We start from the raw sequence: 25,960 nt of genomic DNA, 5'->3' as shown, positions 1-25,960 counted from the left end.
GACAGTTCTGATTGTGTTAGTTCGGTTTTATGTGTTTTTTGAATAGAAGGGTTTTTATTTCTTTTTGAAGGTTTTGCAGTCTGTAGTCGATGTTAATTGGTTGTAGAGTTGGGGGTCGAGTGTTGCAGCTCGAATAGCTAGGAGGTTGTCGAACTGTTTTTTTCTTTTGACGTTTTTGGTTGGAGGGTGTGTGAATGGTGCGTGAGTTCTCCTATGTCTGTTTGAAGAGGATTGAATTATTTAGCTGAAGAAATTAGTTACCCCCTCATCCCACACACATTAATTCTCTTCCATTTTTGTTCCCATTATAAAAAACACTGATAAGTTCCCAGAAAAAAAATGCATTAAAATAAGAAGTGAAAACAAAGGCCCCTACAGATGAGAACATAACATAAGAATAGCCTAACTGGGTCAGACCAATGGTCCATCATGCCCAGTAGCCCATTCTCATGGTAGCCAATCCAGGACACTAATACCTGGTCAAAACCCAAAGAGTAGCAACATTCCATACTACCGATCCAGGGCAAGCAGACACTTCCCCCATGTCTTAATAACAGATTATGGACTTTTCCTCCAGGAATTTGTCCAAATCTTTCTTAAAACCAGCTACACTATCTGCTTTTACCATAACTTCTGGCCACTTCATTTTTAAGTTTAGATCTTTCCTTTCAAACAGAGACCTTGCTAGATGTCAAATACAGCACAAGGTAACTTCACATGGACTTAGCTGTGCAGGAAATGTGAATCTCCTCATACACCCACCATATAGTGCAAAAATGTGCAAAGGTCTGTTTTTTTCTTTCGATAACTACATAGCCTAATGCCACACAAGCAGCGCTGTTACAAACATATTCTGTAGGTCAATGCTAAGGATAACAAAGTTTCCTTCCTTGGACCAGAAGGAGATACTGATAAACCACTGAAAGAGATCCCAAAACAACACCCAAAGACCTACTCAGTGTGTGAACCAGTTGAGTGGAGTGAACTAACTGGGGGGTGGAAATGGGCCCGGAGTTTGCTCAGCAGAATTTCCCAGACCACCTCTTCCTCTCAACACATTGACACGCTGCCACCACCACCACTAGGAACACCTCACTGGGTAGACCAGCTATGCTATAAACTTTATAAAACACATTATTATATTTTCTTATAAAGCACATATTTTAACTGAACTCTCTGACATCCTCAGCCTTTCCATTCACAAAAATAGAAGGACGAAAAGTTCCCATTTCCTGCTGTCTCGTGTCCCCGGCCTATACAATATTTTTTTTCTGCAGACCCTTCAAAAGTCTGACCAAATCCTCGTTTCACTTGCATTATAAAGTACTGAGGATGCAATCTCTACCCAATCCCAGGTCCTAAAGTCTAAGACAGTAGCGCAAACTAATGCTGCCAGATTCAGGAAAAAAAATTTTGATTCGATTCAGCCTATTGAATTGATTTTTCAATTCGATTTTCCTGCCCAGTTGGGTGATTTTTTTCAAAACTCCTGGTGGGTTTTATAGCTTTTTCACGCCCTTTGGCTTCTCCTAACCACACTGGCGCTATGGTGTAAATAAAATAAAGAAACAAAAAGGACTTTTCCTCTCTCTGTTAAATCCTAGCTCACGTTTGCAGTCCAACACCAGCTCTGGCAGGATACACATTTCAAATCTGACATATTATAATCACAAAACAGAAAATAAAATTAATTTTTCTACCTTTTGTTGTCTGGTTATATTTCAAATCTTGTTGGTCCAAGGCTCTGGTTTTCTTCTGATAACTTGCTTGCCAGGGTCTCCTTCTTTCTTCTTTCTGCATGCTAACCATCCATCTGCCAACTCTGTCCTCCCTTTCCATTTCCCTCCCCTCCCCAGGAAGTCTGGTATCTTTCCTTTTTTTCATCTCCCTCCACAGATCCACCTTTTCTTAACTACCCTTTCATCCGGCATCACTTCCTCCTTCCCCACCACCCCAGAGTCCACCATCTCTCCCTTTCTTTTTCCAATTACCCTCCTATCCAGTATCTCTATCCCTCCTCCACACCATCCCTTGTGTCCAATTTCTCTCCCTTTCTGTTCCTTCCCTCCCTAAATCCCATGGTCCATCATCTCTCTCCCTCTCCTCTATTTTCAGACGCATTATTTCTTCCTCCCCCCCCCTCAAAGTTTGGCATATGCACGTCTCTTTGAACACCCCCTTCCCTCCGTGTACTTCTAAACCAGGGTCCCCCCCAAAGGCCTGTCCCCCCTTAAAGGTCTGCCGGACCCCCTTGAAGGCCTGCACCCCCCTTGAAGGCCTGTCCCACCCCCTTGTAGGCCTGTCCCCCCCCTTGAAGGCCTGCCTGCCTGTCCCCCCCCCTTGAAGGTCTGCACCCCCCCGAAGGCCTGCACCCCCCCCCGAAGGCCTGCACCCCCTTGAAGGTCTACACCCCCTGAAGGCCTGCACCCCCCCCCGAAGGCCTGTCCCACCCCCTTATAGGCCTGTCCCACCCCCTTGAAGGCCTGCCTATCCCCCCCTTGAAGGCCTGCCTATCCCCCCCTTGAAGGCCTGTCCCCCCCCTTGAAGGCCTGTCCCCCCCCCTTGAAGGCCTGTATCCTCCCCGAAGTCCTGCACACCCCCCGAAGGCCTGCACCCCCCCTAAGGCCTGTCCCCCCCCTTGAAGGCCTGTCCCACCCCCTTGTAGACCTGTCCCCCCCTTGAAGGCCTGCCTGCCCCCCCTTGAAGGCCTGCCTGCCCCCCCCTTGAAGGCCTGTCCCTCCCTCTTCAAGGTCTGCACACCCTCCCGAAGGCCTGTCCCCCCCCCCTTGAAGGCCTGTCCCACCTTGAAGGCCTGCCTGCCTGCCTGTCACCCCCTTCCCCCTTGAAAGCCTGCCTGCCTGCCCTCCCGTCCCACCCCGAAGGACCGCTCGCCCCCCTGGCCTCCCCGCACCACCTATGAAGCAGCACTACCTATGCTCCCGGCCTTGCCGTTCAGTCCTCCCCCCCACCACCCCCGAAGGACCGCTCGCCCCACTGACCTTCCTGCACCACCTATGAAGCAGCCGCAGCAGGATCGCGACGTCAGCTATCCCTGCGCTGCTTAGGCGTTGCTTCCTGCGCCGCGGTCCTGCCCCTCCTCTGACGTCAGAGGAGGGGCGGGACCGCGGCGCAGGAAGCAGCGCCCAAGCAGCTCAGGGATCGCTGACATCGCGAACCTGCTGCGGGCTGCTTCACAGGTGGTGCAGGAAGGTCAGTGGGGCGAGCGGTCCTTCGGGGGTAGGGGGGGACTGAACGGCAAGGCCGGGAGCACCCCCTCAGGGCCTTGCCACCGCCCCTCCCGCCCCCCCCCCCCCCCCCCCTTGGTACGCCACTGCTGCTATGGTCCTCTACAATTAAATATATATTTGCAGATTCTTTATACACAAATATTTTCTCCAGTTTGTTTTAAATCTACTACTTAGTAGCTTCATCGCATGTCCCCCTAGTCCTAGTATTTTTGGAAAGAGTGAACAAGTGATTCACATCTACCTTTTTACACTCCACTCATTATTTTATCGACCTCTACCCTATCACCCCTGAGCCATCTCTTCTCCAAGCTGATCCGTAGCTGCTTTAGCCTCTCCTCATAGTCCCATACCTTTTATAATTTTTGTCATCCTTCTCTGTACCTTTTCTAATTATGCTATACCTTTTTTGAGATCTGGTGACCAGAAGTGTACACAGGATTTGAGGTGCAGCCGTACTGTAGAGCGATAGAAGGGCATTCTAACCTTTTCATCTTTGTTTTCTATTCCTTTCCTGATAATTCCTAACATTGAGCTGAGGATTTCAACATATCCCCAGCAAAGATACCTAGTGACCTTGCAACAGAGAATCCTGCATTATGTAGCTATCGTTCGAGTTCCTCTTTCCCACATGCATCATCTGCCATTTTGATGCCCTGTCTTCCAGTCTCACAAGGTCCTCTTGCGATTTAACCTAGTGACATAGGCAAGCCTTTACAAGCTGAGCAGCGCACACCAAATGCCAAGACACCTGTATGAATAGAGTGGGCAGATTGGCATTAAGCATGTGCTACTTGGCAGAGCTGCGTGGTCAATCCAGTTCGTTCAACAGTGACATTCATGATCAATCCAATAGTAGTATTACAAGCTTTTACTCTCCAGGTTTCAAGTTCCTCCTCTGGGTTGCATGGCATCTGCCCTCATAGCTTATGAGGTGAATGGGATATAAAATACGCCTAGGTGATCCTGCTCCATCCTTGCACTTTTCAGGGCTCAGACCCTACAAGTCTGCCTGGCACTGGCTCTGCTTTCCAATCACTGGAGTTGCCATCAAAGCCCATTGTAGCCCTTCCTGATCTTCCTTCCATAGAAGTCTGTCTGGAAATGGCCTCAGCTGCCATCTTAGCACTGCTCCTGCCCTTCATAAATGAACTCATAGCTGCTGATGTTTATTTTTTCTTTTGTTTTGATACCATCCTCTTTCTATTTAGAGATCCTCTGTGTTTATCCCATTCAACTTTGAATTCTGTCACTGTGTTTGTCTCCTCTCTCTCCACTTGGAGGGTGTTTCAGGCATCCACCACCCTCTCCATGAGAAGATATTTCAACATCTGGCCAGTAGATGGATGCTCTCTGGGACCCTTCTCAGAATGGAGTCACCAACAATCACTGCTGTTTTAATCCACCATCAGCGCAAGATGTGGTGTATTTAGATTTTAGCAAAGCCTTTGACAGTGTTCCACACAGGCGTCTAATAAATAAAGTGAGTGCCCTCGGGAAGGGCCCCAAAGTGACGGGTTGGGTCAAGAACTGGTTGAGTGGAAGGTGACAGAGGGTAGTGATCAATGGAGATCGCTCTGAGGAAAGAGATGTTACCAGTGGTGTGCCTCGTGCCTGTTCTTTTAAACATTTTTATAAACAATATTGCTGAAGGGCTGTCGGATAAAATTTGCCTCTTTGCAGATGATACCAAAATCTGAAATAGAGTAGATGCCCAGGATGGTGTGAATAACATGAAGAAAGACCTGGCCAAGCTTGAAGAATAGTCTGAAAGTTGGCAGCTAAAATTTAATGCTAAGAAATGCAAGGTCATGCATTTGGGCTGCAAAATCCAGAGGGAACAGTACAGTTTAGGGGGTGAAGAACTTATGTGTATAACAGAAGAGCGGGACTTGGGTGTGATTGTATGTGATGATCTTAAGGTACCAAACAGGTTGAAAAGGTGATGGCAAAAGCTAGAAGGATGATAGGTTGCATAGGGAGAGATATGGCCAGTAGGAAAAAGGAGGTATTGATGCCCTTGTATAAGGCTTTGGTGAGACCTCATTTAGAATATTGTGTACAATTCTGGAGGCTGTAACTTCCAATAGATATAAATAGGATGGAGTCGGTCCAGAGGAAGGCTACTAAAATGGTGTGTGGTCTCAATCTGTATATTTTGGAGGAAAAGCGGGAGAGGGGAGATATGATAGAAATGCTTAAATGACTATGTGATGTAAATGTGCTTCATTTGAAAGGAAGCTGTGGAATGAGAGGGCATAGGATGAAGTGAAGAGGTGATCCAAGGAAATATTTTTCACAGAAAGGGTGGTAGATGTGTGGAACAATCTCCCGGTAGAGGTGGTGGAGACAGAGACTGTGTCTGATTTCAAGAAAGCTGGGATAGTCACGTGGGATCTCTTGGAGATAGGAAGAGAAAATGGTTACTGCAGATGGGCAGACCGGACGGGTCATTTGTCCTTTATCTGCCATCATGTTTCTATCAGAAGATTTAATTACCTCACTAGTTATTCCTGTTTCCAGATCATTTACAAGCATTATAAAGCAACGGTCCCAGCATAGACTCCTGTAGAACCCCACTATTCTTTATCATCCTCCAGACCGGCACAGAATGGATGGGTTTACGCTCTTCCGCCAGCAGGTGGAGACAGAGACTTAGACTTTTGGCTACAGTACAAGTGGGCTGTGCAGTCCCATCTACAATCAGTCTGTTCTCAGTCTCCAGCAGATGGCGTGGTAAGCTTGTGCAGTCTGTGCTGAGGTTTGTTAGGGCCTGTTGGATCTGATTAGTGAATCTTTCTTGTCCCTTTTGCTGTCCAGACAGAGCTTGGGAGACCCTCTTGGGGTCCTACCGACCACACTTGAAAGGGTCGAGTCCCTCATCCCATTTCTCCCACCTCCCCTTATGTCTTTGATTTAGAGGAGCCTCAACTGTACGCCTAGACACCTGTTAGGCACAGACTACAGTTTAGAGAGTCAGTGGGGTCTGCTCTATTGATACAGCTGGTGAGCTGTGAGAAGATTAAAAAAAAAAAAAAAGAACAAGAAATAAAAGGAGCATAAAAAGGGTGTTGTTGTGCATGGGTCTTTGGCGTATTCATTATGAAAATTTCTAAAAAGCAGAAAAAGTGTTTTTTTGTGGGCGCCGGGCAGTGGATGCGGCCGGTGTGTGCACAAAGTGTTTCAGCTGCTTCGAGGGGGAGCCAGCATCGGCTTCGGGTGTCAGTGTACAGGACTCTCCTTCACACGTGCACCGCTTGGCGGGGGGCGGTGGAGACACCCAGGCTTCCTCTGCCGCCCATGCCAGACTTTCCTCACCTACCGGTGGTCAGGGAGATTGAGCATTGCTGGGGATTCCCCTGCTGCTGCAGCAGTAAATGCAGGCAGTCCTGTCTTAGTGGTGGGGTCTAGTTGGGCTTTGTCGCCGCTTCTTTCTGGAGACAGTTTGTCAGCGGACCTTCCCTCGTTTTTTTGCAGAGAGCATGGCCATTTTGCCCACGGCCTCAGACGAGCTTCCTCCTGTCTTAGAACAACAGGAGTCGATCTTTCATGTGTCTTCTGCTCCTGCTGTGAATTCTGTATTGCCGCTAGGGATTTTTTGCCGTGATTTTGGCAGCTGGGAGTCCTGCTGGAGGGCAAGTCAGTTCAAGTTCTCTCAGATAATGCCATGGCAGTGGCTTACGTCAGTCAGCAGGGGGGGACCAAGAATCATCTGGTGGCGCAGGAGGCCTCTCTTCTCATAAAGTGGGCAGAAGTTCATCTTTTGGACATCTCAGCTTCCCACATAGCCATAGAGGACAATGTCCAGGCGGACTTCCTCAGTTGTCATATGCTGGATCCAGGCAAGTAGTGTCTCAGACAGGAAACGTTCAAGTTGATTGTTCAGTGATGGGGCTGACTGATCAGGACCTCATGGCAATGAGTGTCAATGCCAAAGTGCCGATGTTCTTCAGTCAGTGCAGGGATTTCCAAGCCGAGGGGCTGGATTCTCTGGTGCAGACTGTGCTCTTTTGGGCAAGAGTGAATAGAAAGGTGCCATGCCTCTACTGCATTTTTTTTACATTGTCTCCCTGTTAGAGAGGTGCCATTTTGTGTTGACATTGGTTTTTAAATTACTTCACCATCAGATCCCTAGGTATTTGTTCATGAGGTTAAATAAGAACGTAAAAATAGCCTTACTAGGTCAGACCTGTGGGCCATCTAGCCCAGTATCTCATCTTCACAGAGGCCAATCCAGCCAAAACACAAATAGTAGCAACATGCCAGGCAGATATTGAGGTTGGCAGTGAGATATTTGTAAATAAAACCTGTTGGTGTCGTAGAGTTTTTAGCGTTCTAACTCCTGAACTGTGCAATAAATTACCCTTAGAATTAAGACAATGTAATACTCTGGTACAGTTCAGGAGATCTCTTCTGCCAGGTACTTGTGACCTGGATGGACCTTTGGTCTGACCCACTAAGGCTATTCTTATGTCTTTCCTTTTATGAACCTTTCTTATGCTTTACATGATCCTTGCAGCAGAATCGGCTGTTTTCCCCCTCTTATAGATTTGTGTGTTACGAATTTACTAGGGAAACGGTGTCAGAGTTATTGCCCCCATCCTCTAACATTTGCTACTCCATGATATTTAGACAGGAGCCATTCCTAAAAAAATACATTTTTCCATAAAGCTCTTCCTGTTTGGCTGCTTTGCCTTTTCCCACAGGGTGAATTTTGCTAAGATGGGGAACTGGATGTTTTGTGTTTTTTATGTTTTATTTAAAAGCTTGATATACCTTCCAGCCTTATCGGATCAGGGCAATTTACAGTTTCCGAAAACCAAATTTAAAAGAAGTAAAGAACTTCACATCAAGGAAAGGCACTGAACCAGAAGTCCATTCATACTCCTATTCCTTATCAATATGCTTCAGGTCTGTAATGTCCTTTTCAACCTCATATCTCATCAAAATGAAATTGTATGTACGTTGTTCCTTACTCTCTTCTAGATTTTTAGCTCTGTAAATCACAGATATTGTATGATTTGTAGTGTATCATGCCTAATAAAGACAAAGAGAAATAACACAATTTGGCCTACTTAGGTAAACTGCTGGGAATTAAATATTGTTGATCGTTAAGTGAACGCATAGGCTTAAACTGCCGTTCCTTAGTATTAGTTATGAGACACTGTATGAATATTTTCCAGATATGGGGGTCAATACATCTTCCAACATCTGTCCATCCTGTACGAGTGACCACGTTGTGCTGTTGCCGCCAGAGATCAAGCCAGAAGAACAACGTTCCAGCACGCCCGTACCATCTGCAGAGCCCTTACAGAACCTCAGAAGTAGCTCCCTCCCAGAGCTAGAGACATCTGAAAGCCCTTTGGTCAGTGCTCGCTGCTCTATCCTGTCCTGCACTAGCCATTCTCTTGCTAGCTCTCCAAGATTTTGGAGGTGGTGCAAAGAAATGCAATAAGACGCATATGGCTTCCCTTTCCTTTCCTGACTCGTTAGGAGGGGAGGAGTGAGTCTTATGTTCTCAGAGGATAAGATTGTGGGGACTCCTATAACTCTGGTTGGGTTATAGTCACCAAGGACTGGGTGAAAGAATACTGTTGGTAGGAAGGGGGTTTAATTTAGTGGTAAATCCTAAAATAGCACGAGAGCACGTATTCAGGAACAGAGGAAACAACAAATTCAGTCAATGCAGCATAGAAAGGATCAAAGAAGGGAATATTTGTATTTTAAAACCATACAAATATGATTTATTTGGACAGGACGTACTGTGCATTCAGAGATTGCGTGTGGTAGGAGTGGAATTGGTTTTAAGCTCTGACCATGCCCCTGTCTGGGTCACTTTAGTGGCTGGGCAGACGACCAGGTCACTAGGGGGTGGCACTTTTTAAATACAATTCCATTATATATAACAAAGAAAAGGGGTTGAGGAGAAACTCTTAACAAATATTACATAATAAAATTAATTGCCTCCCAGCCCACATCAATGAGGAGAAAAGGCTGCTATAAAGTTAAATTATACAATAAAGAAATGATTGGCATTTCATCTACTAACTACTCTGACATCTAAAGCCATTATTTCTTGTGACCTTTGCTATAATTCTCACTTGCAAAGATTCCCAAAAAATGCATTCCTTCCCCTGAAATGTAAAGACTTTTACATGACTATTTTTAAGAAGAAAAAAAAAGTTGCAGCCAGGGCTAGTATGTGGGATTTCTAGGCCAAAAAACCATCAGGAAAAAGCATTCATTTTTTTACCACAAAACCTCACATCTTTCGTCAGAAAATAATTTTTCAACACCAATGTAGCCAAATTGTGAATGGTATTTAAAAAATTAAATCTGCATGACTAAACGAGGCTTGTCTCTCATAGCTTGGGCTGTCTCTCAAAACTGAATGCCATCCACACTTTTGCTGCATGCATCAAATCCTCCCCTCTTTCCCTTTGAAGTAGGACTCTGGCAAGGAATATCAGAGCGCTAGAGATTTAGTCGCCAAACTTCTTGCCTTAGCAGGCAAATGCTGTATATAGCTTTCCCTTGCTTTTCTGCAAGGACTGAAGCGGACATATTTGGCTTCCAACATCATTGCATGAAAAACATTCCTCCAGGACCAGTAAGATGGTCCTTCTCATTTTGTCCAATATTTTAAACTTCCTCCCTGTAATCCCCGCCTTAACCAATAGTATCCTTTCCCCAAAGAAATATAACAGCTTAAATATCCCCTCCATCTAAAACTGAATGTTTGCCATATACTTGTTTGAATAAATAAGTTTTTAATTCCTAGCTTCAAATACTCTTTATGTTTAGGGGAAGCGCATTTCACAGCTTGGGTCCCACGACTTGAAACATTAATGCTCGATATTCTTCTAACCTCACATCTCAAAAAGACCGAACTTCCAGAAATTCCTTATCACTTGATCTTAAAGCTCTGTCGCTGATACTAGTTAATTTAAGGCCATAAATACTAGTAATAAAACAGTAAGATGGTCCTTAAAACAGATGGGCTGTTGGTGGAAGAAACTGGGTACAGTGGAAAACATAAACCCCCTCAGGTTTCAGCATAAAGAGGTGATGAATTGGGAATGCCACGACTGATTAATTACACCCCCACACCCCCACTCTATTTCGCAGCCTGAAAATAATGGCAGAGGCCTCAACAAATGAAAATATGGGCACAGTTAGAGCAGGAAACGAGGGAAGGACTTGTTGGGCACAACAGGTGCTCTGAGCCTGCTTTGCAAATGCCATATACTCAGTTGATTCTGCAAGTCTGCAATGGACAGCATGGTTGTCTTTTAAGGAGCAAGAGACAGTTTGAAGTGGGTTATACACATTCAGCTTTTTTAAAATGGTGGCCCAACTAGTAGATGTTGATGGGCACCTCCTTCCTTTTGAGAAATTAAAGGAACATTAGGGGTTGAAAAAAAGTTGTATCTTAGTTTAAATGTAGGTGATCTCAAAAACAAAGACCCTTTTTGAGGAATTTTGTGGCAAATATACATTATATTACATTAGTGATTTCTATTCTGCCATTACCTTGCAGTTCAAGGCAGATTACATAAGAATTGATATTAAAAAGTACATAAGGAATATAGTTTGATCATTTTCTAATTTGCTAAGGAGTAGGTAGTATTGCAGGTGAATCTTGGGACAGACCTGGTTGTGTTATATTGGTTTTATGTATTTTTTGAAGAGTAGGGTTTTTGTTTCTTTTTTGAAGGTGGTGGTAGGGGTAATAATAATAATACAGTGGTGCCTCGTATAACGAACGCCTCGCACAGCGAACGCTGCACACAACGAACTTCATGTCTTCATTCATACAACGAAGTCGCCCGAGCTGCGTTACTCACTGCGCTTAACTGCCCTCTCTCACAGCCCTTCGCCTGGCTCCCTGTGCAGTGGCGGACCGTCGGCTCGCCTCCTTTTATGGAGGGGCCCGGCGCCTACTGCTGATGCGTTGGGGGGGCGGAGCTACTCTCGCCGCTTCCCCGATGCTAGAAAAAAAAAGAAAAGTTAAGTCCCAGTTTTTGCCGCTGAGACTCTGCCCTCTCTCACTGTATACAGTCGTCCTTTTAAGATAAACTCAATATTTTTTATATACTGTATATCATGGCTTCTAAAAAAAGCAGGAAGGTGATTTCTGTTGAAATGAAACGGGAAATAATTAGAAGGAGTGAATGTGGGGTAAAACAGTGTGACCTCGTCAAAGAGTTTGGCCTCAGCAAGACCACCATTTTCACCATTTTGACAAATTTATCTTTTTTTATGTCATCTTAGCATATTTTATGCTGCAGAACGAATAATTTTTTTTAACATGTATTGTTATGGGAAAACGCATTTCACATAACGAACTTTTCGCATAACAAACTTGCTCCTGGAACGAATTAAGTTCGTTGTGTGAGGCACCACTGTATCTTTATTCTTTTATACTGCCATAACCAAAAGTTCTAGGCGGTTTACACTAAAAAGAGCTAGACAATCAGTGAAATACAATAATACAGTAAAAAATACAAATACAGTGGTACCTTGGTTTACGAGTGCACCAGTTTGCGAGTGTTTTGCAAGACGAGCAAAACATTCGCAAACTTGGTGCCTCGTAAACTGAGCTTGCCTCGCTGTACGAGCACCCCCCCCCCCCCGCGATCCGGCATCCCCCCAGAATCCGGTATCCCCCCCGCTCGCGTTGCCCCCCCTCCACCGTGATCCTACTCCCCCCCCCCCCAAGTAGTCAATGACACCCTTTACCCGACTTGGCACCAGTGCTGGTGCCCAAAGATCCTCCCTCTTCTGGCGCGGCTGGGCGGTGCATCGAAGATCCTCCTTCTTCTGGTCTGGGCTGGGCTGGATTAGTTTTGAGCATTTGCACATGCAAAAAGCCTTCTGGTCTCGCTCTCTCTGAGATTGAGAGCGAGACCAGAAGGCTTTAAGCATGCGCAAATGCTCAAAGCCAGTCCAGCCCACACCAGAAGAAGGAGGCTCTCCGACGCACCGCCCAGCCACGCCAGAAGAGGGAGGATCTTCGGGCACTGGCACTGGTGCCAAGTCGGGTAAAGGGTGTCATTGACTGCTCGGGGGGGGGGGGGAGGGAGAAGTAGGATCGCGGTGGAGGGGGGCAACACGAGCGGGAGGGGGGATGCCGGATCGCTGGGGGGATGCCGGATCACGGGGGGAGGGGGGGTTTGGAACAGCATCGGATTCCTCAAGTGGGGGGAGAATGGAGCAGCGCCGGTAGCCTCGGGGGGGGGGAGGAGGTGGAACCAATCAAAGCAGTTTCCCTTACTTTCTATGGGGAAACTTGCTTTGATATACGAGCAATTTGGTTTACGAGCATGCTTCTGGAACGAATTATGCTCTTAAACCAAGGTTCCACTGTATTTGTAAAATAGAATTTCAATAATAAAACTCACTAAGTAATAAACTTATCGAACAAAGTGGTCTTAATTAATTTCTGAAAACTGAAATAGGATAACATAGCTTGCTGAATACATTTACCTAATCAAGATTGTTGCCTACCAGCTTGAAATGCCAGGGCCCTATCTAAGAAGGTCTTATATCTACACCCATTAATTTTTGGATAAGCAAATAAGTAGAAGTTTCTAGTTTCTCTTGATGGTCTATGCAACACAAAATGAGGAAAAAAGTAAGCTGGAGACAATCCCGATATCAGCTTAAAGCAGATACAGGAAAATTTGAATAATACTCTTACCTCCAAAGGCAGCCAATGAAGTAAATGATAATATTGACTAATATGGTTGTTCTTTTTTTAAACCAAAAATCAATCGAACAGCTGTATTCTGAATTATCCTTAATTTCCTTAGAATTTTTTTGGGTGCTTCTAAATAGATGATGTTACAATAGTCTAAAATAGATAAAACTAATGCCTGCACCAATAGTCTGAACGATAAAGGATCAAAAAATTTTTTTATGGTTCTTAATTTCCACAATGGAAAAGGCATTTTTGTACCACTAAGTTCATGTGTTCTGCTAGTGTTAAATGTCGGTCTAGTGTGACTCCCAGAATTTTGATAGATTTAATAATCGGGTACTCATGACCATTAAGATGAAGCAATGAGTTTGTTATTTTGTCGTTGGGACTAGCCAAGAAAAGTTTGGTAGCCTATGGGCCATCAATTGGATGTTCATTGGGGCTACTGGGGCTCTGAGGAGATTCAGAGAGGGATGGGCGTTGGGACTTGGGGAAGGTTCTTGCCTCGGAAGAGTGGAGTATTATATTTCAAAATATAAGTCTTAGCACAATTGCTGGAGATGGGCTATAAGATTCTCTACAGGATGTATACCACTCTCCTACAGGTTACGCAGGGGGATGGAAAATGCCGTAAGAGATGTGGGTATGTGGTGGCAGTATAGTTTTATTCATGCCCTGTGGGAAGAGTTGGGGGTTTAATTGCAACAATCGTATGGAAGCCTTTGATATTCCCCCTGAGTGTTGCTGGTTGAATCTGATCAGGGCCGACTCAGCCACTGGACCAGTTAAGGCTCTGGCCCAGGATAGGACACCAAAATCCCTGGTCCCTGAGCTCAGCGCCAGTGCTTCACCTGGTCCAATGCTTTTTCCCCCTTCTCTCTCCAGCATCTAGTCTGGCATTGTTCCCTCTCCTCCCTCCCTCCCTCTTCTAATCCCCATGGCTCTCTAAACATTACCTTGCTTGGCGATAACATTAGCATGTACAGCTAGCTGCTTTCATCCAGCCCTGGGTCTTCTTTCTGCCGCATCCCGCCTGCAATTTCCTGTCCATTGAACACAGCAGAGGGAAGTCCAGGACTGGCCGGAAACAGCTAGCTGTACATGCTATTGTTACCGGCAAGCAAAGTAATGTTTAGAGGGCCAAGAAAGAGAGGAGAGGGAGCAATGTCAGACTTGGGGCTTGGGAAGAAAGAAGCTTTGGCTTGGGGGGGGGAGTTTCCACTGCTGCCATTGAAACTGGCTCAAGGTGCCATCATTCTTTGAGCCAGTCCTGAATCTGGGCAAGATAAAACTGCGTACTTTATTCCATTGCAGTTGGGAAGAGCCATTCCACCATCAGAGAACCATATCATCCAAAACTGCCGGACATTTCTTTTGTTTTGTTCATCTTTGAATTTTTGTTGGATTGAGAATTGATCCTTGATGGTTTATTCTTATATGCCAATTAAAAGAATGTTTCAAGAGTTGCATGTGCCTGCGTTACAGGCTAGCCTTTACAACCCAGAGTAGTATAGAAGTACAAATGCAGTCTGAGCATCTTAAATGTTTTGCTTTCAGAGTCAGGGTCTGCAGAGCAGAGGAATTGACACCATTCTTGCAGACCTTGGGGGAGATACTTCTCTGTTTGATGGATCTGGCTCGGTCTGCACAGAGGAGCAAAGTCAATTGTGTATGATAAGAAAAGAGGAGGCTTCGTTGGAGAGCAATAACAGCTTTCCAGGAAATAAGAACCCAGGTTCTTCCTGCTCTGACGTCTCCTGCACCAGAAGCCAGGAAGAAAAGAGCCCCCACTCCCCCCTCAGCAGGACTAACACTAGTGGGGGAAGCTTGATGGGAAGTTACCACTACGGAAGCCCTCCCCAGGGGTCCGCTATGCCCCTTCCCACCCAGGATCAAGAACCTGAAGAAATATGGCAGTTGAGCCTTCGTGAGTACCACCTCTTTCCTTAGTACAAGACATTCATGCAGCTTGTGTACGATATCTCTACAGTCTCCTTCATGAGCACTGGGCCAAGCTCTCATTTCCTCTTCCTAGAGGACAGACCTGGTCCCTAAACACAGCACCACACCTGTATAATAGTTGTACCCCTTAACTACAGTGTCTCTCTTTCCCTTTGTTGTCTCTGCAGTCTTGCTTGCTGCGTTTTGGCAGCTAAGAGGTTCATGATCCTTCATCCTTCTTTTCTTAGCATTGAATTTTATGCTGCGGATGGAGGATTTTCGCCAGGTGGATCATCGGCTGAAGCTCTTCTTGGATATGGAGATCTTCAAAGAAAACATGGAAGAGTTTCAGTGCTACATGAAGGTAAAAACCTTCTGATGATGCTGTCTGGGCCTATCTGCCTCCAGTTCCTCTTCCCCTACACACCTTTTGGCCAATCTCTCATCTAGATCTAGTGCAACCTATGAGCTTACTTTCTCAGTTTGTCTCCCTTCCTCAAAGTATTCTCCTGTCAGTCATTCATATGGGACATATTTCATTGGCCCCTCTATTGAAAAAGGCCGACCTCGACCCCTCCATACCATCAAACTACCGCCCAATAACAAATATCCCCCTCCTAACCAAGTTATTAGAATCCATCATATCCACTCAACTTTCATCCTACCTAGAAAGATTCTCTATCCTCCTACCCCACCAATTCGGCTTCAGACCCAACTTCAGCACCGAATCCCTTCTGGCCTCACTAATCTCCAAGGTGCAACAACTCCATTCTCGCAAGAAATTCGCTGTTCTCCTACAATTCGACCTCTCCGCAGCTTTCGACGTCGTCCATCACGATATCCTTATCTTCCAACTCTCTGAAATAGGCATAAGCTCCACAGTTCTAGATTGGTTCTCGAAATTCCTACGCTTCCGCTCCTACACCGTTAACCTAAACGGTACTTCCCCCCCCCCCCCGGAAACCGATATGTGGAGTCCCGCAAGGTTCCCCCCCTCTCCTATCCTTTTCAACATCTACATGTCCTCTCTGAAACTCCTTCATCTATCCCCCCTAGAAACTCTCTACACCTATGCCGATGACATCCTCATCCTCCTCGAGACTGACTCGAACCTCTTGAACCTCGCTGAGAACATATCCACTTGTATTACGAATCTCCAATCCTGGGCCCAATCTGTACAAATGAAACTGAATGAGTCCAAAACAAAACTACTTTGGCTAGTCCCAACCTTAGATCATTTACCCACCTCCATCCCATTACCTTCTGGACCCACTCTTCAGCTTGAGTTTTCAAGCAAAGTCCTAGGCATCGTCATTGACTCCTCTCTCTCCTTCAATGATCACCTCAACTCTTTGATTAAAAAAATGCTTCTTCTGCCTTCATATGTTGAGGAAGGTGAGATCCTGCTTTCATCATTCCCACTTTACCGTCCTCGTTCAATCTACTATCCTCTCTAGACTGGATTACTGCAATTCCATCTATATAAGCCTAACTAAGAAAAACCTCCATAGACTTCAGCTAATTCAGAACGCCGCGGCTAAGCTTATTTTCGCAAAAGGCAAGTTCGATCATGTCTCCCCACTCCTCTCCAAGCTTCACTGGCTCCCAGTATACTCCAGAGTCCTCTTTAAATGTGCCTGCTTAGCCTTCAAGATCCTACATGGCGTCCTTCCTCCCGTTATCCCACTCTTTTGGAATTCCTCAAAACCACACTCCACCAGACCCTCCCAAAAATTGAAACTATCGTTCCCCTCTATAAAAGGTATATCCCGCGCAGGAAAACTTGGAACATCTCTCCCCTTTAGAACCACAGAACTCTGGAACAACCTCTCATCCCCACTCAGAAACTCAAGCTCCTTCCAATCCTTCCGCAAACACTTGAAAACTTGGCTCTTTGCAAAAATCTAATCTCCTCCCATTCTCCAGTATTCTGTCCCTCTCTTTCCTCTTAGTCCCTCTCCTTTATCCCTTATTGTAGTTCCTTTCCTCTTAACTCTGTAAACCGTGCCGAGCTCTGCGCTTGTGGAGATGGCGCGGTATACAAACCTAAGGTTTAGTTTAGTTTAGTTTATTCAGTTCTTAGCAAGTCATTTTAGAAGACTTGCACAGCCTTCGTACTTGTAAATAGCAGCATTTACTTGTGGAAATGGTAAACATGTCTGTGATTTTTTAAGTCCTGCTCTTTGGGCGCCAGCCTTTTGGGCACACAAATGGTGGCATCTAAAAGTCCTTTCTATACTTCTTCCTTCACTGCAAGTTGCATGTCCTCAAAGCAGAAGGGAGAGTGTAGCGCAGTGGTTAAAACTACAGCCTCAGCACCCTGAGGATATGGGTTCAAACCCACGCTGCTCCTGGTGACTCTGGGCAAGTCACTTAATCCCCCCACTGCCCCAGGTACATTAGATAGATTGTGACAGGGAAAATGCTTGAGTACCTGAATAAATTAATGTAAACCATTCTAAACTCTCTGGGGAGAACACTATAGAAAATTGACTAAATTTATTTATTTATTTATTATCATTTTTTTATTATTCTATTGTCCATTTATTTTGGCTTTTTGGAAATCAATATGGGGCCAAATAAATTGTTTGTTGGAAAATCCAGTAGTATTGTTCTATGATACTGTGTTATTTGGCATGTCGATGAGGACTCAAAGCCAAATATCATCTATGAACAACAGGCTTTTATTTATAATGACAGGAGTCACCATACAACAAATTACGAGCAATTGGAAGAGGCTTAACTATAGTTTTTGGTGGAATTCCTTGTGTCATATATATAAAATGGAAAGAACATTAGCCACTCAGAAAGGGAATTTCAAGAAATTTAAGGAGACTTGGGAGCCATTAGCAAAATATTGTAGTGTCTAATTATTGTTTTCCCCTTTAAAAATGCACATCCGGGAGGGGGGGAGGAGGGGGGTCTAGTATGATAATGAATTTTGGTATATTGATAGATAGATATTTTACATGTTGGACATTGTGATTGATTAGGGGGGAGGGGGGATTAATTCTGAAATGGATATTAATAGAATATTAAGTGTGGTATTTGAGTATAAAATGTTGTATTTTATGTTACACTTATTGTAAGTTTTGAAAATAATAAAGAATTGGGAAAAAAAAGAAAATTGAATAAATAAAATCCCATACTGAGGGCTGTTCCGTCCTCCCTTTAGTCACCGCCTAGAGCAGCTATAATCTCCCTTCTGCTCCAAGGGCACGCACCTTGCACTGGATGACAGCCCAGCACTTTGCACCACAAGTCAGTAGGGAGGAGGAGGGGAAAAAATACAGAGAAGACTTTTAAAACATGTACAGTACTCCCCCAATATTCGCAGAGGTTCTGTTCCAGGAACCCCCGCAAATATCAAAAAACTGCGAATACGGTTTTTCGTCTGGGGAGGCAGGAGAGGGCATTTGGAGCGCCAGCGAGTGAAGGAAATCACTCACGGTATGCTCTGACCGCCTCTTCCTTTACTAAAGTCGGGCCTCACCAATCAGGAGCTGCATGTCAAAGCCACTGAGCAGATGTCAGTGAGGAGAGCACACGAACTCCTCTCAGTGTTTTGATTATTCCCAGCATCAGCACTTTGTACTTAACCTTGCTCATGCTGATCTCAGACATTGTAATTCAGCAGTTTTGAGGACTGGAAATGTCTAGATTGTCACAGAGCGGGGGAGCACAAAATGGCAGCTGGAGATCCTGCAGGACTGCAGCTCAGTTTGGCATGAACGACTGAAATAGTCTCAGAAGCAAAATCAGCACTCAGCAGCACACTGGAAATGAAACGCCAAATTATAGCTGACAAATTAGATGCAGTGGATGGATACCTAGAATCAATGTATGCTGACCTTACTTCCTACCAGCAGCATTCGTCTAACACAAGGACGAGGACGAGCAGCAGCGATTGCGAACAAAGCTTGCGACATTGGAAGGAAAGATAAACAGTCTTGAAAGTAGGTAACGATTCTGCAGTCTTAGATTCATTGGGCTACTGGAGAAAATCAAAGAGGGAGAATTGAGAGGATTGGTAGAAACGTGGATAACCCAGTCCTTGAATCTCCGAGAATAGAGCGGGCTCACAGACTCTGCCCAGCAGGGACGTTGGGAGCGAGGCCCAGAACTGTTGCTTAATAATGCTTGTAAGCACAGGACTGCTAATCTGCAATAACAAACCATTTTTTCTTTCCCAGATTATTTATTTACAGTAGTAGCCAAGCGAAAGGAATTTGCATCAACCTGCTCCCTGCTGCATTTGCACTTCTTTATTCCAAGCGCTTGAGGATCAGTCACGAGGGCAAACTTAACATTTTTTTTCAACCGGCGCATGAAGTGCTGCAATTTACCTGCAAAATCTCAAACAAGGATCCATAGCCTATAACTGTAGAATATTGTGGCTGGATGAATAATATATCCTCGTGCCTGATATGGATTGAATGCCATAGAGTATTTCAAAGACTGGAGGGGCGATATGATTGGGACCTTATCCATCTAGTACGGGAAGGCTGATGGCCTGGATAGAGTGACCTTATCTATATTTTTATCTAGGACAGGACCATCTGCTCCAGCATAAAGTAGCTTCAACAATAATTCACAATGGAATACAGAGATAAACTGAATCTCCTCTATAGCAATGCATAGACTCGCTACAGGGCATGATTTTCTTATGCTTGGTCCCTGGACCTTATAACTTACTTAGTCAAAGAGCCAGCCTGACCCATTACAAAGGACCAAATGCTTGACTGGTTTTGACAGAAAGGTGGTAAACGTGTGAGAGATTCCAGGACTAAGGAGACTTATCTTCAGAGAAAAGAGTCTAGGCTCTGGTCTGCTTGAGAGAGTGAATGAAACAGGATACTGGGCTTGATGAGATAAATGAATGAATGTGGCAATAGAGGCAGCCAAGACTATCCTCCCTTGAGATTATGCTACCATTTGACGACATTGGTGTTCTACAAAGGAAAGCCTCATACTTTTTGCCTGGGTTTAAAGTTCTAAGCTGCCAGACAAAGAAAGAAACAGAGGCCCAGATGCACCAAAGCCAGTGATCATTGCTAAGCTATTTTAACAGCTTTAACAATGATCGCATTTGCCAACCTGATGCAGAAAATGGCTCACCGCCTGGTTTTCTGCGTGATCGCTCATTCCCCAGTCTGACCATGCAAATAAGCTAGTTAATATTAAAATGTCATGTAAACTAGTAGAGTGATTGATATTCTAACATGGCTTTCCGATGCACTAAAAAAGTGATCGCTTTTAGCAATCTAACCTTTTTTTTTTTTAATGGACACAGATGCTGGGCTTATTACACATGCACAATATCTGCCCCATTAAGAAAAGAAAGCACCCCCCTCCCCCGCTGATGATGGCCCTCATCAACGAACTAGCACCGCGAACCGCCCACTTCCTCCTGGCATTCTGAAACCCCCCTCCACGAAAGAAAATTGACAGGAGGGATGCTCACTCTCTCCTGCCAAGGAGAGGCTCAGGAGAGGCTCTGGACATAGTATACTTGGATTTCAGTAAAGCTTTCGACAGTGTCCCACACCGTAGACTATTAAACAAGATGAAATCGATGGGGTTGGGTGAGAAACTAACTGCATGGGTCAATGATTGGCTGAGTGGAAGACTTCAGAGGGTGGTGGTCAACGGCACCCTCTCTGAGACTTCGGAGGTGACTAGCGGAGTGCCGCAGGGCTCAGTCCTGGGACCATCCCTTTTTAACATATTCATAAGAGACCTGACCCGGGGGCTTCAGGGTAAAGTATCACTGTTTGCCGATGACGCCAAACTGTGTAACATAGTAAGTGAAAGCAACCTCAAGGACAGTATGACGCAGGATCTGATCACGTTGGAAAACTGGTCCTCGACATGGCAGCTGGGCTTCAACGCTAAAAAATGTAAGGTCATGCATCTCGGCAGCGGAAATCCATGCAGAACATACTCCTTGAATGGAGAAACGCTAGCTAGGACTTCAGAGGAACGGGACTTGGGGGTAATCATCAGTGCAGACATGAAAGCTGCTAAACAAGTAGAGAAGGCCTCATCTAAGGCAAGGCAAATGATGGGATGTATCAATCGAAGCTTCGTCAGCCGCAAACCTGAAGTCAGTATTTGGTCTCTCACCAAAATACCTCTCCCCACATTTCAATATGTATTGCACCAACAAGAAATCCCGCAGAATCCAGTTGTTTACCTTCCCCTCCATAAAATAATGCCAGCTCAAAAGATTCATCGACAAAACCTTCGCCTTCCAGGCGGCCAAGCTGCCTTGGCTAGCCCAAATGATGCTAGAGGCCCCGACCTACCTAGATTTCAGAAAACTTCTCAAAACACACCTCTTCCGCGAACAAGACCCTTAGTCCTTACTCCCCGCATACACTCCAACCCCCCCACCCCCACCTCCCTCTCCCCCCCCTCTTCTGGTTTCCCACTCCCTCCATTTTATCCTCTAACCCAACTACGATAAACCTGTGCCTCCTTCCGCGCTACCTGCAATTCCGATAAAATTTTTGTAAATCCGGGTTCAGACCGGATCCTAATGTAACGAATGTAAACCGCCTAGAACTCTTTGGGTATGGCGGGATATAAGAACCTAATAATAATAATAATAATAATGCCACTCTACAGAACCATGGTGAGACCTCATCTGGAATACTGTGTGCAATTCTGGAGGCCACATTACCAGAAAGATGTGCTTCGAGCTGAATCGGTCCAGCGGATGGCCACTAGGATGGTCGCCGGACTCAAGGGTCTCTCATACGAAGAAAGACTGGGCAAACTGCAGCTCTATACCCTGGAGGAGCGCAGAGAACGGGGTGACATGATTGAGACATTTAAGTACGTCACTGGTCGCGTCGAGATGGAAAACGATATATTCTTTCCCAAGGGACCTCGGTCACAAGGGGGCACCCCCTCAAACTCAGAGGGGGGAAATTTAGTGGTGACACGAGGAAGTATTTCTTCACGGAAAGGGTGGTAGATCACTGGAACAAACTTCCGGTGCAGGTGATCAAGGCCACCAGCGTGCTCGATTTTAAGAATAAATGGGACATCCACGTGGGATCCCTACGAGGGTCAAGTTAAGGAACTAGGTCACTAGCACTCAAGGGGTGGGTCAATAGAGCGGGCAGACTTGATGGGCTGTGGCCCTTTTCTGCCGTCGTCTTTCTATGTTCTATGTTTCTATGAAATCCCTCCTCCCCTACGGCAGCGAAATGGCAGGAGGGATGCCCACTCCCTTAAACATCCTCTCCCCTCCTCCTGAAAAAAAGGCAGGCGGGATGCCTACTCTCTTCTGCCACCGGAGGTCCCCCGCACCTCCCCCCCCCTTGTATCTTTTTGGAGAAGTTGGAGCAGGATGGAAGCTCATTCCATCCCACTCATAGGCCTGCTGGTCCAAAATGATGGGCCTTTCCCTCCCCAGTGTATCATGTGAACTTAGCATTCACTTGATGTATGTATTCCAATTGATAAAACGGATCCCCGAGATCTGTTAGTGCAGAACTCAGAGAATGTCAGTATAGGGCGTTATATCGAGTGTCTTTAAATCGGGACTTGTGGAGTCTCCAGGTTGTGGAAAGTGCACCCAGGAAATTAATTCTTTCACACACACACTTTTTGGATATGCCCAAAGGTTGAGCACTTTTGACAGGCGGTTAAGACAGAGCGCTATTCCACTTTCAGTGATGGACTTTATTTTGGACAATTTTGAAGCCTTTAGAATATATAACCAGGGACATTGACTTTTATTGAGAAAGGGTGGAACTGTGGGAAAGAAGATTATACTATCGGTGTAGATAGATCCTGATGCTGACGCCCCATCATATCGGGCTTGGAGAAATTGCTTAATGTTACTAGAACTTAGATATGCTAAGTTCACTCCAAAACGGAAAAAACATTTTCTTCAAATTTGGGAAATTTATATTCAATCATTACCCCCTAGAGCTAGAAGTGCTATCTTAAACTCATTTTGAAGAGGCAGTTTGGGAGGATTGAGCTCCAATATCCCATAAATTAGCATCAAATAGAAACATAGAAATAGACGGCAGATAAGGGCCCATGGCCCATCTAGTCTGCCCACCTTAATGTCCCTCCCCTACCTTTGCCCTGTGAATAGATCCCATGTGCCGATCCCATTTGGCCTTAAAATCAGGCACGCTGCTGGCCTCAATCACCTGTAGTGGAAGACTATTCCAGCGATCAACCACTCTTTCAGTGAAAAAGAATTTCCTGGTGTCACCTCATAGTTTCCCGCCCCTGATTTTCAACAGATGTCCTCTTGTTGTCGTGTTACCCTTGAAAAAGAAGATATCTTCCTCCGCCTCGATGCGGCCCGTAAGATACTTTAACGTCTCGATCATGTCCCCCCTCTCTCTGCGCTCCTCGAGCGAGTATAGCTGTAATTTGTCAAGCCGTTTTTCGTATGGTAGATCCTTGAGTCCTGAGACCATCCGGGTGGCCATTCTTTGCACCGACTCCAGTCTCAGCACATCCTTGTGATAATGCGGCCTCCAGAATTGCACACAGTATTCCAGGTGGGGCCTCACCATGGATCTATACAATGGCATAATGACTTCCGCCTTACGACTGACGAAACCCCTTCATATGCAGCCCATGATTTGTCTTGCCTTGGACGAAGCCTGCTCCACTTGATTGGCAGACTTCATGTCCTCACTGACGATTACCCCCAAGTCTCATTCTGCTACCGTTTTTGCTAGGATCTCGCCATTAAGGGTATAAGACTTGCATGGATTCTGGCTGCCCAGGTGCATAACTTTGCATTTTTTGGCATTGAAGTTGAGTTGCCATGTCCTAGACCATCGCTCCAGTAGGAGTAGGTCGTGCATCATGTTGTCGGGCACTGAATCTTCGTCTGTTGTGCATTTGCCCACTACATTACTCAGTTTGGCGTCATCGGCGAATAATGTTATTTTACCTCGAAGCCCTTCTGCCAAGTCTCTTATAAAGATGTTGAATAGGATTGGGCCCAAGACTGAGCCCTGTGGTACTCCACTAATCACCTCCGTCATTTCGGAGGGGGTGCCGTTCACCACCACCCTTTGGAGCCTACCTCCAAGCCAGCTCCCAACCCATTTCGTCAATGTGTTACCTAATCCTATAGAACTCATCTTGCTCAGTAACCTGCGGTGTGGTACGCTATCGAATGCTTTGCTAAAGTCCAGGTACACGATGTCCAGGGACTCCCCAATATCCAGCTTCCCCGTCACCCAGTCAAAGAAGCTGATCAGGTTGGATTGGCAGGATCTCCCCTTAGTAAATCCATGTTGTCGGGGATCCCGTAGATTCTCCTCATCCAGGATCTTATCTAATTGGTGTTTGATTAGAGTTTCCATTAGTTTGCTCACTATCGATGTTAGACTCACTGGTCTGTAGTTTGCTGTCTCCATCTTTGAGCCTTTTTTGTGGAGTGGAATGACGTTAGCCGTCCTCCAGTCCAACGGGACGCTGCCTGTACTAAGGGAGAGGTTGAAGAGCGCGGACAGTGGCTCCGCCAATACATCACTCAGCTCTCTAAGCACCCTGGGGTGCAGGTTGTCCGGCTCCATTGCTTTGTTAACCTTGAGCTTTGACAGCTCACCGTAGACACTGCTGGGCGTAAACTCAAAGTTACTAAACGGGTCAACTGAGCCAACCCTTGTCTGTAGCTGAGGGCCGAGGGAGGGGTACGAGGGAGGGGTAGCTGAGTACCAAATCTGGACTGGCCAAAAGACCAGAGGTCGCCAGAGATTTTGATTTAGGAGGGGGAAAATTCCCACTCAGCTGTACATCCCAGGGGGGGGGAGGATCTGTTTAGTTAAAAGAATGTTTGTATTTTGTTTGTTGGTCATGAACAGAGATCTGCTGGAGTTTGTTGGCAATATAGCACTCCGCCCCTGCCCACCGCGGCTAGCTGCTTGAAGCCTCTCCGAACTGAATCGTGAAAGATGTATATCAACGTCACTAAAACTAGTACCACAATTAATAATAGAATTAATGCCTAGATGGAGGAAAAGATCTCAGATTCAACACTTAGGGAACATATATGTTTTCTTCCTATAGTACTGTGGCGTTAGGTTTCTTTCATTAATCAAAAAACCTCCATCCTATTTTAATAGCTTATCATTAATTATCCTTTTTTTAAAAAAAAATTTTAACTTAATGATAGCATTTAATCTTTGAATGAATTTACTAACAATAGCCACTAAAATTGCGAAAGGTGGGGTAAATTTTCCAAACTTTTATAGGTATCATCAAGCCTATATTTTACGCCAGGGTATGTATTGGGTCCTCCCAGAGCCTCATGGAAAATATCCCAGATTGGTTGTATTTGGAATGGCGACTCATGTTTCCCATAAACTTATCTCATGTTCTTACTGTTAAAATGCCTAGAAAATATAAAGAGAATAGAATATTGATGGATACATGGAAAACTTTGTGTTATGTCAGCAATTTAAGGCCAAACCCAATACACAAATCAACAAATCAATCTTTATAGCTAAACTCCAAGATTCAAGTTGGCGGTTTTAAAATTGTATGGAAGCATTGGATTATTGCAGGTATACGGGTTTTAGACGATGTTATTTTAAATGGTAAACTTCTTGATTTTTCACAGTTGCAGTAAAAATATGGTCTTAATAAACACAAAGTTTTAAGTGGTTGCAACTGAAGCAGGCTATTCAGGAGGGGTTCCCTGAATGGAAGAATCTTAATAATCAATATAGTCTGGAATTCTTATGCTTTCAGGCGGACTTCTTGGGACACCAAGCCGCACAGCGGTATAAATGGATAACAGGATTTATAAATAAAAAACCAAAGACTGGCCTCAGAGACATTTGGAGCATTGAGATTAAGCATCAAATTTCTGCATCTCAATGGCCACGAATTTGGTCTTGGAGAATGAGATGTACAGTGTCTGCATCTATGAGACAAACTTGGTTCTTTTTGTTACATAGAACATTTTGGACCCCAGTTAGATTACAAAAGTTGGATAGCTCTAAGTCTAATAGATGCTGGCATTGTAATCTGAGAGCAGGGACTCTAGATCAGTGTTCTTCAACCACCAGTCCAT

At 45.2% G+C, this 25,960-nt stretch overlaps 1 protein-coding gene across 8 annotated transcripts in view; it reads left to right on the top strand.

The window, feature by feature from the left end:
- Positions 1-25,960, top strand: part of STK11IP (serine/threonine kinase 11 interacting protein) — a 227,018-nt gene that overhangs the window by 137,863 nt on the left and 63,195 nt on the right. For 7 of the 8 annotated variants that reach the window (XM_033945669.1, XM_033945670.1, XM_033945674.1 and 4 more), the window contains 3 exons: positions 8,429-8,610; positions 14,506-14,875; positions 15,138-15,253. In XM_033945669.1, the coding sequence (XP_033801560.1) occupies positions 8,429-8,610; positions 14,506-14,875; positions 15,138-15,253 (668 nt within the window). The remainder of the gene's footprint in view (positions 1-8,428; positions 8,611-14,505; positions 14,876-15,137; positions 15,254-25,960) is intronic. The other variant, XM_033945676.1, reaches the window with a different exon arrangement.

Source organism: Geotrypetes seraphini, chromosome 5 (genome assembly GCF_902459505.1).
Source record: "Geotrypetes seraphini chromosome 5, aGeoSer1.1, whole genome shotgun sequence".
NCBI classification, from domain to species: domain Eukaryota; kingdom Metazoa; phylum Chordata; class Amphibia; order Gymnophiona; family Dermophiidae; genus Geotrypetes; species Geotrypetes seraphini.
This window is presented reverse-complemented; position numbering and strand designations above follow the sequence as displayed.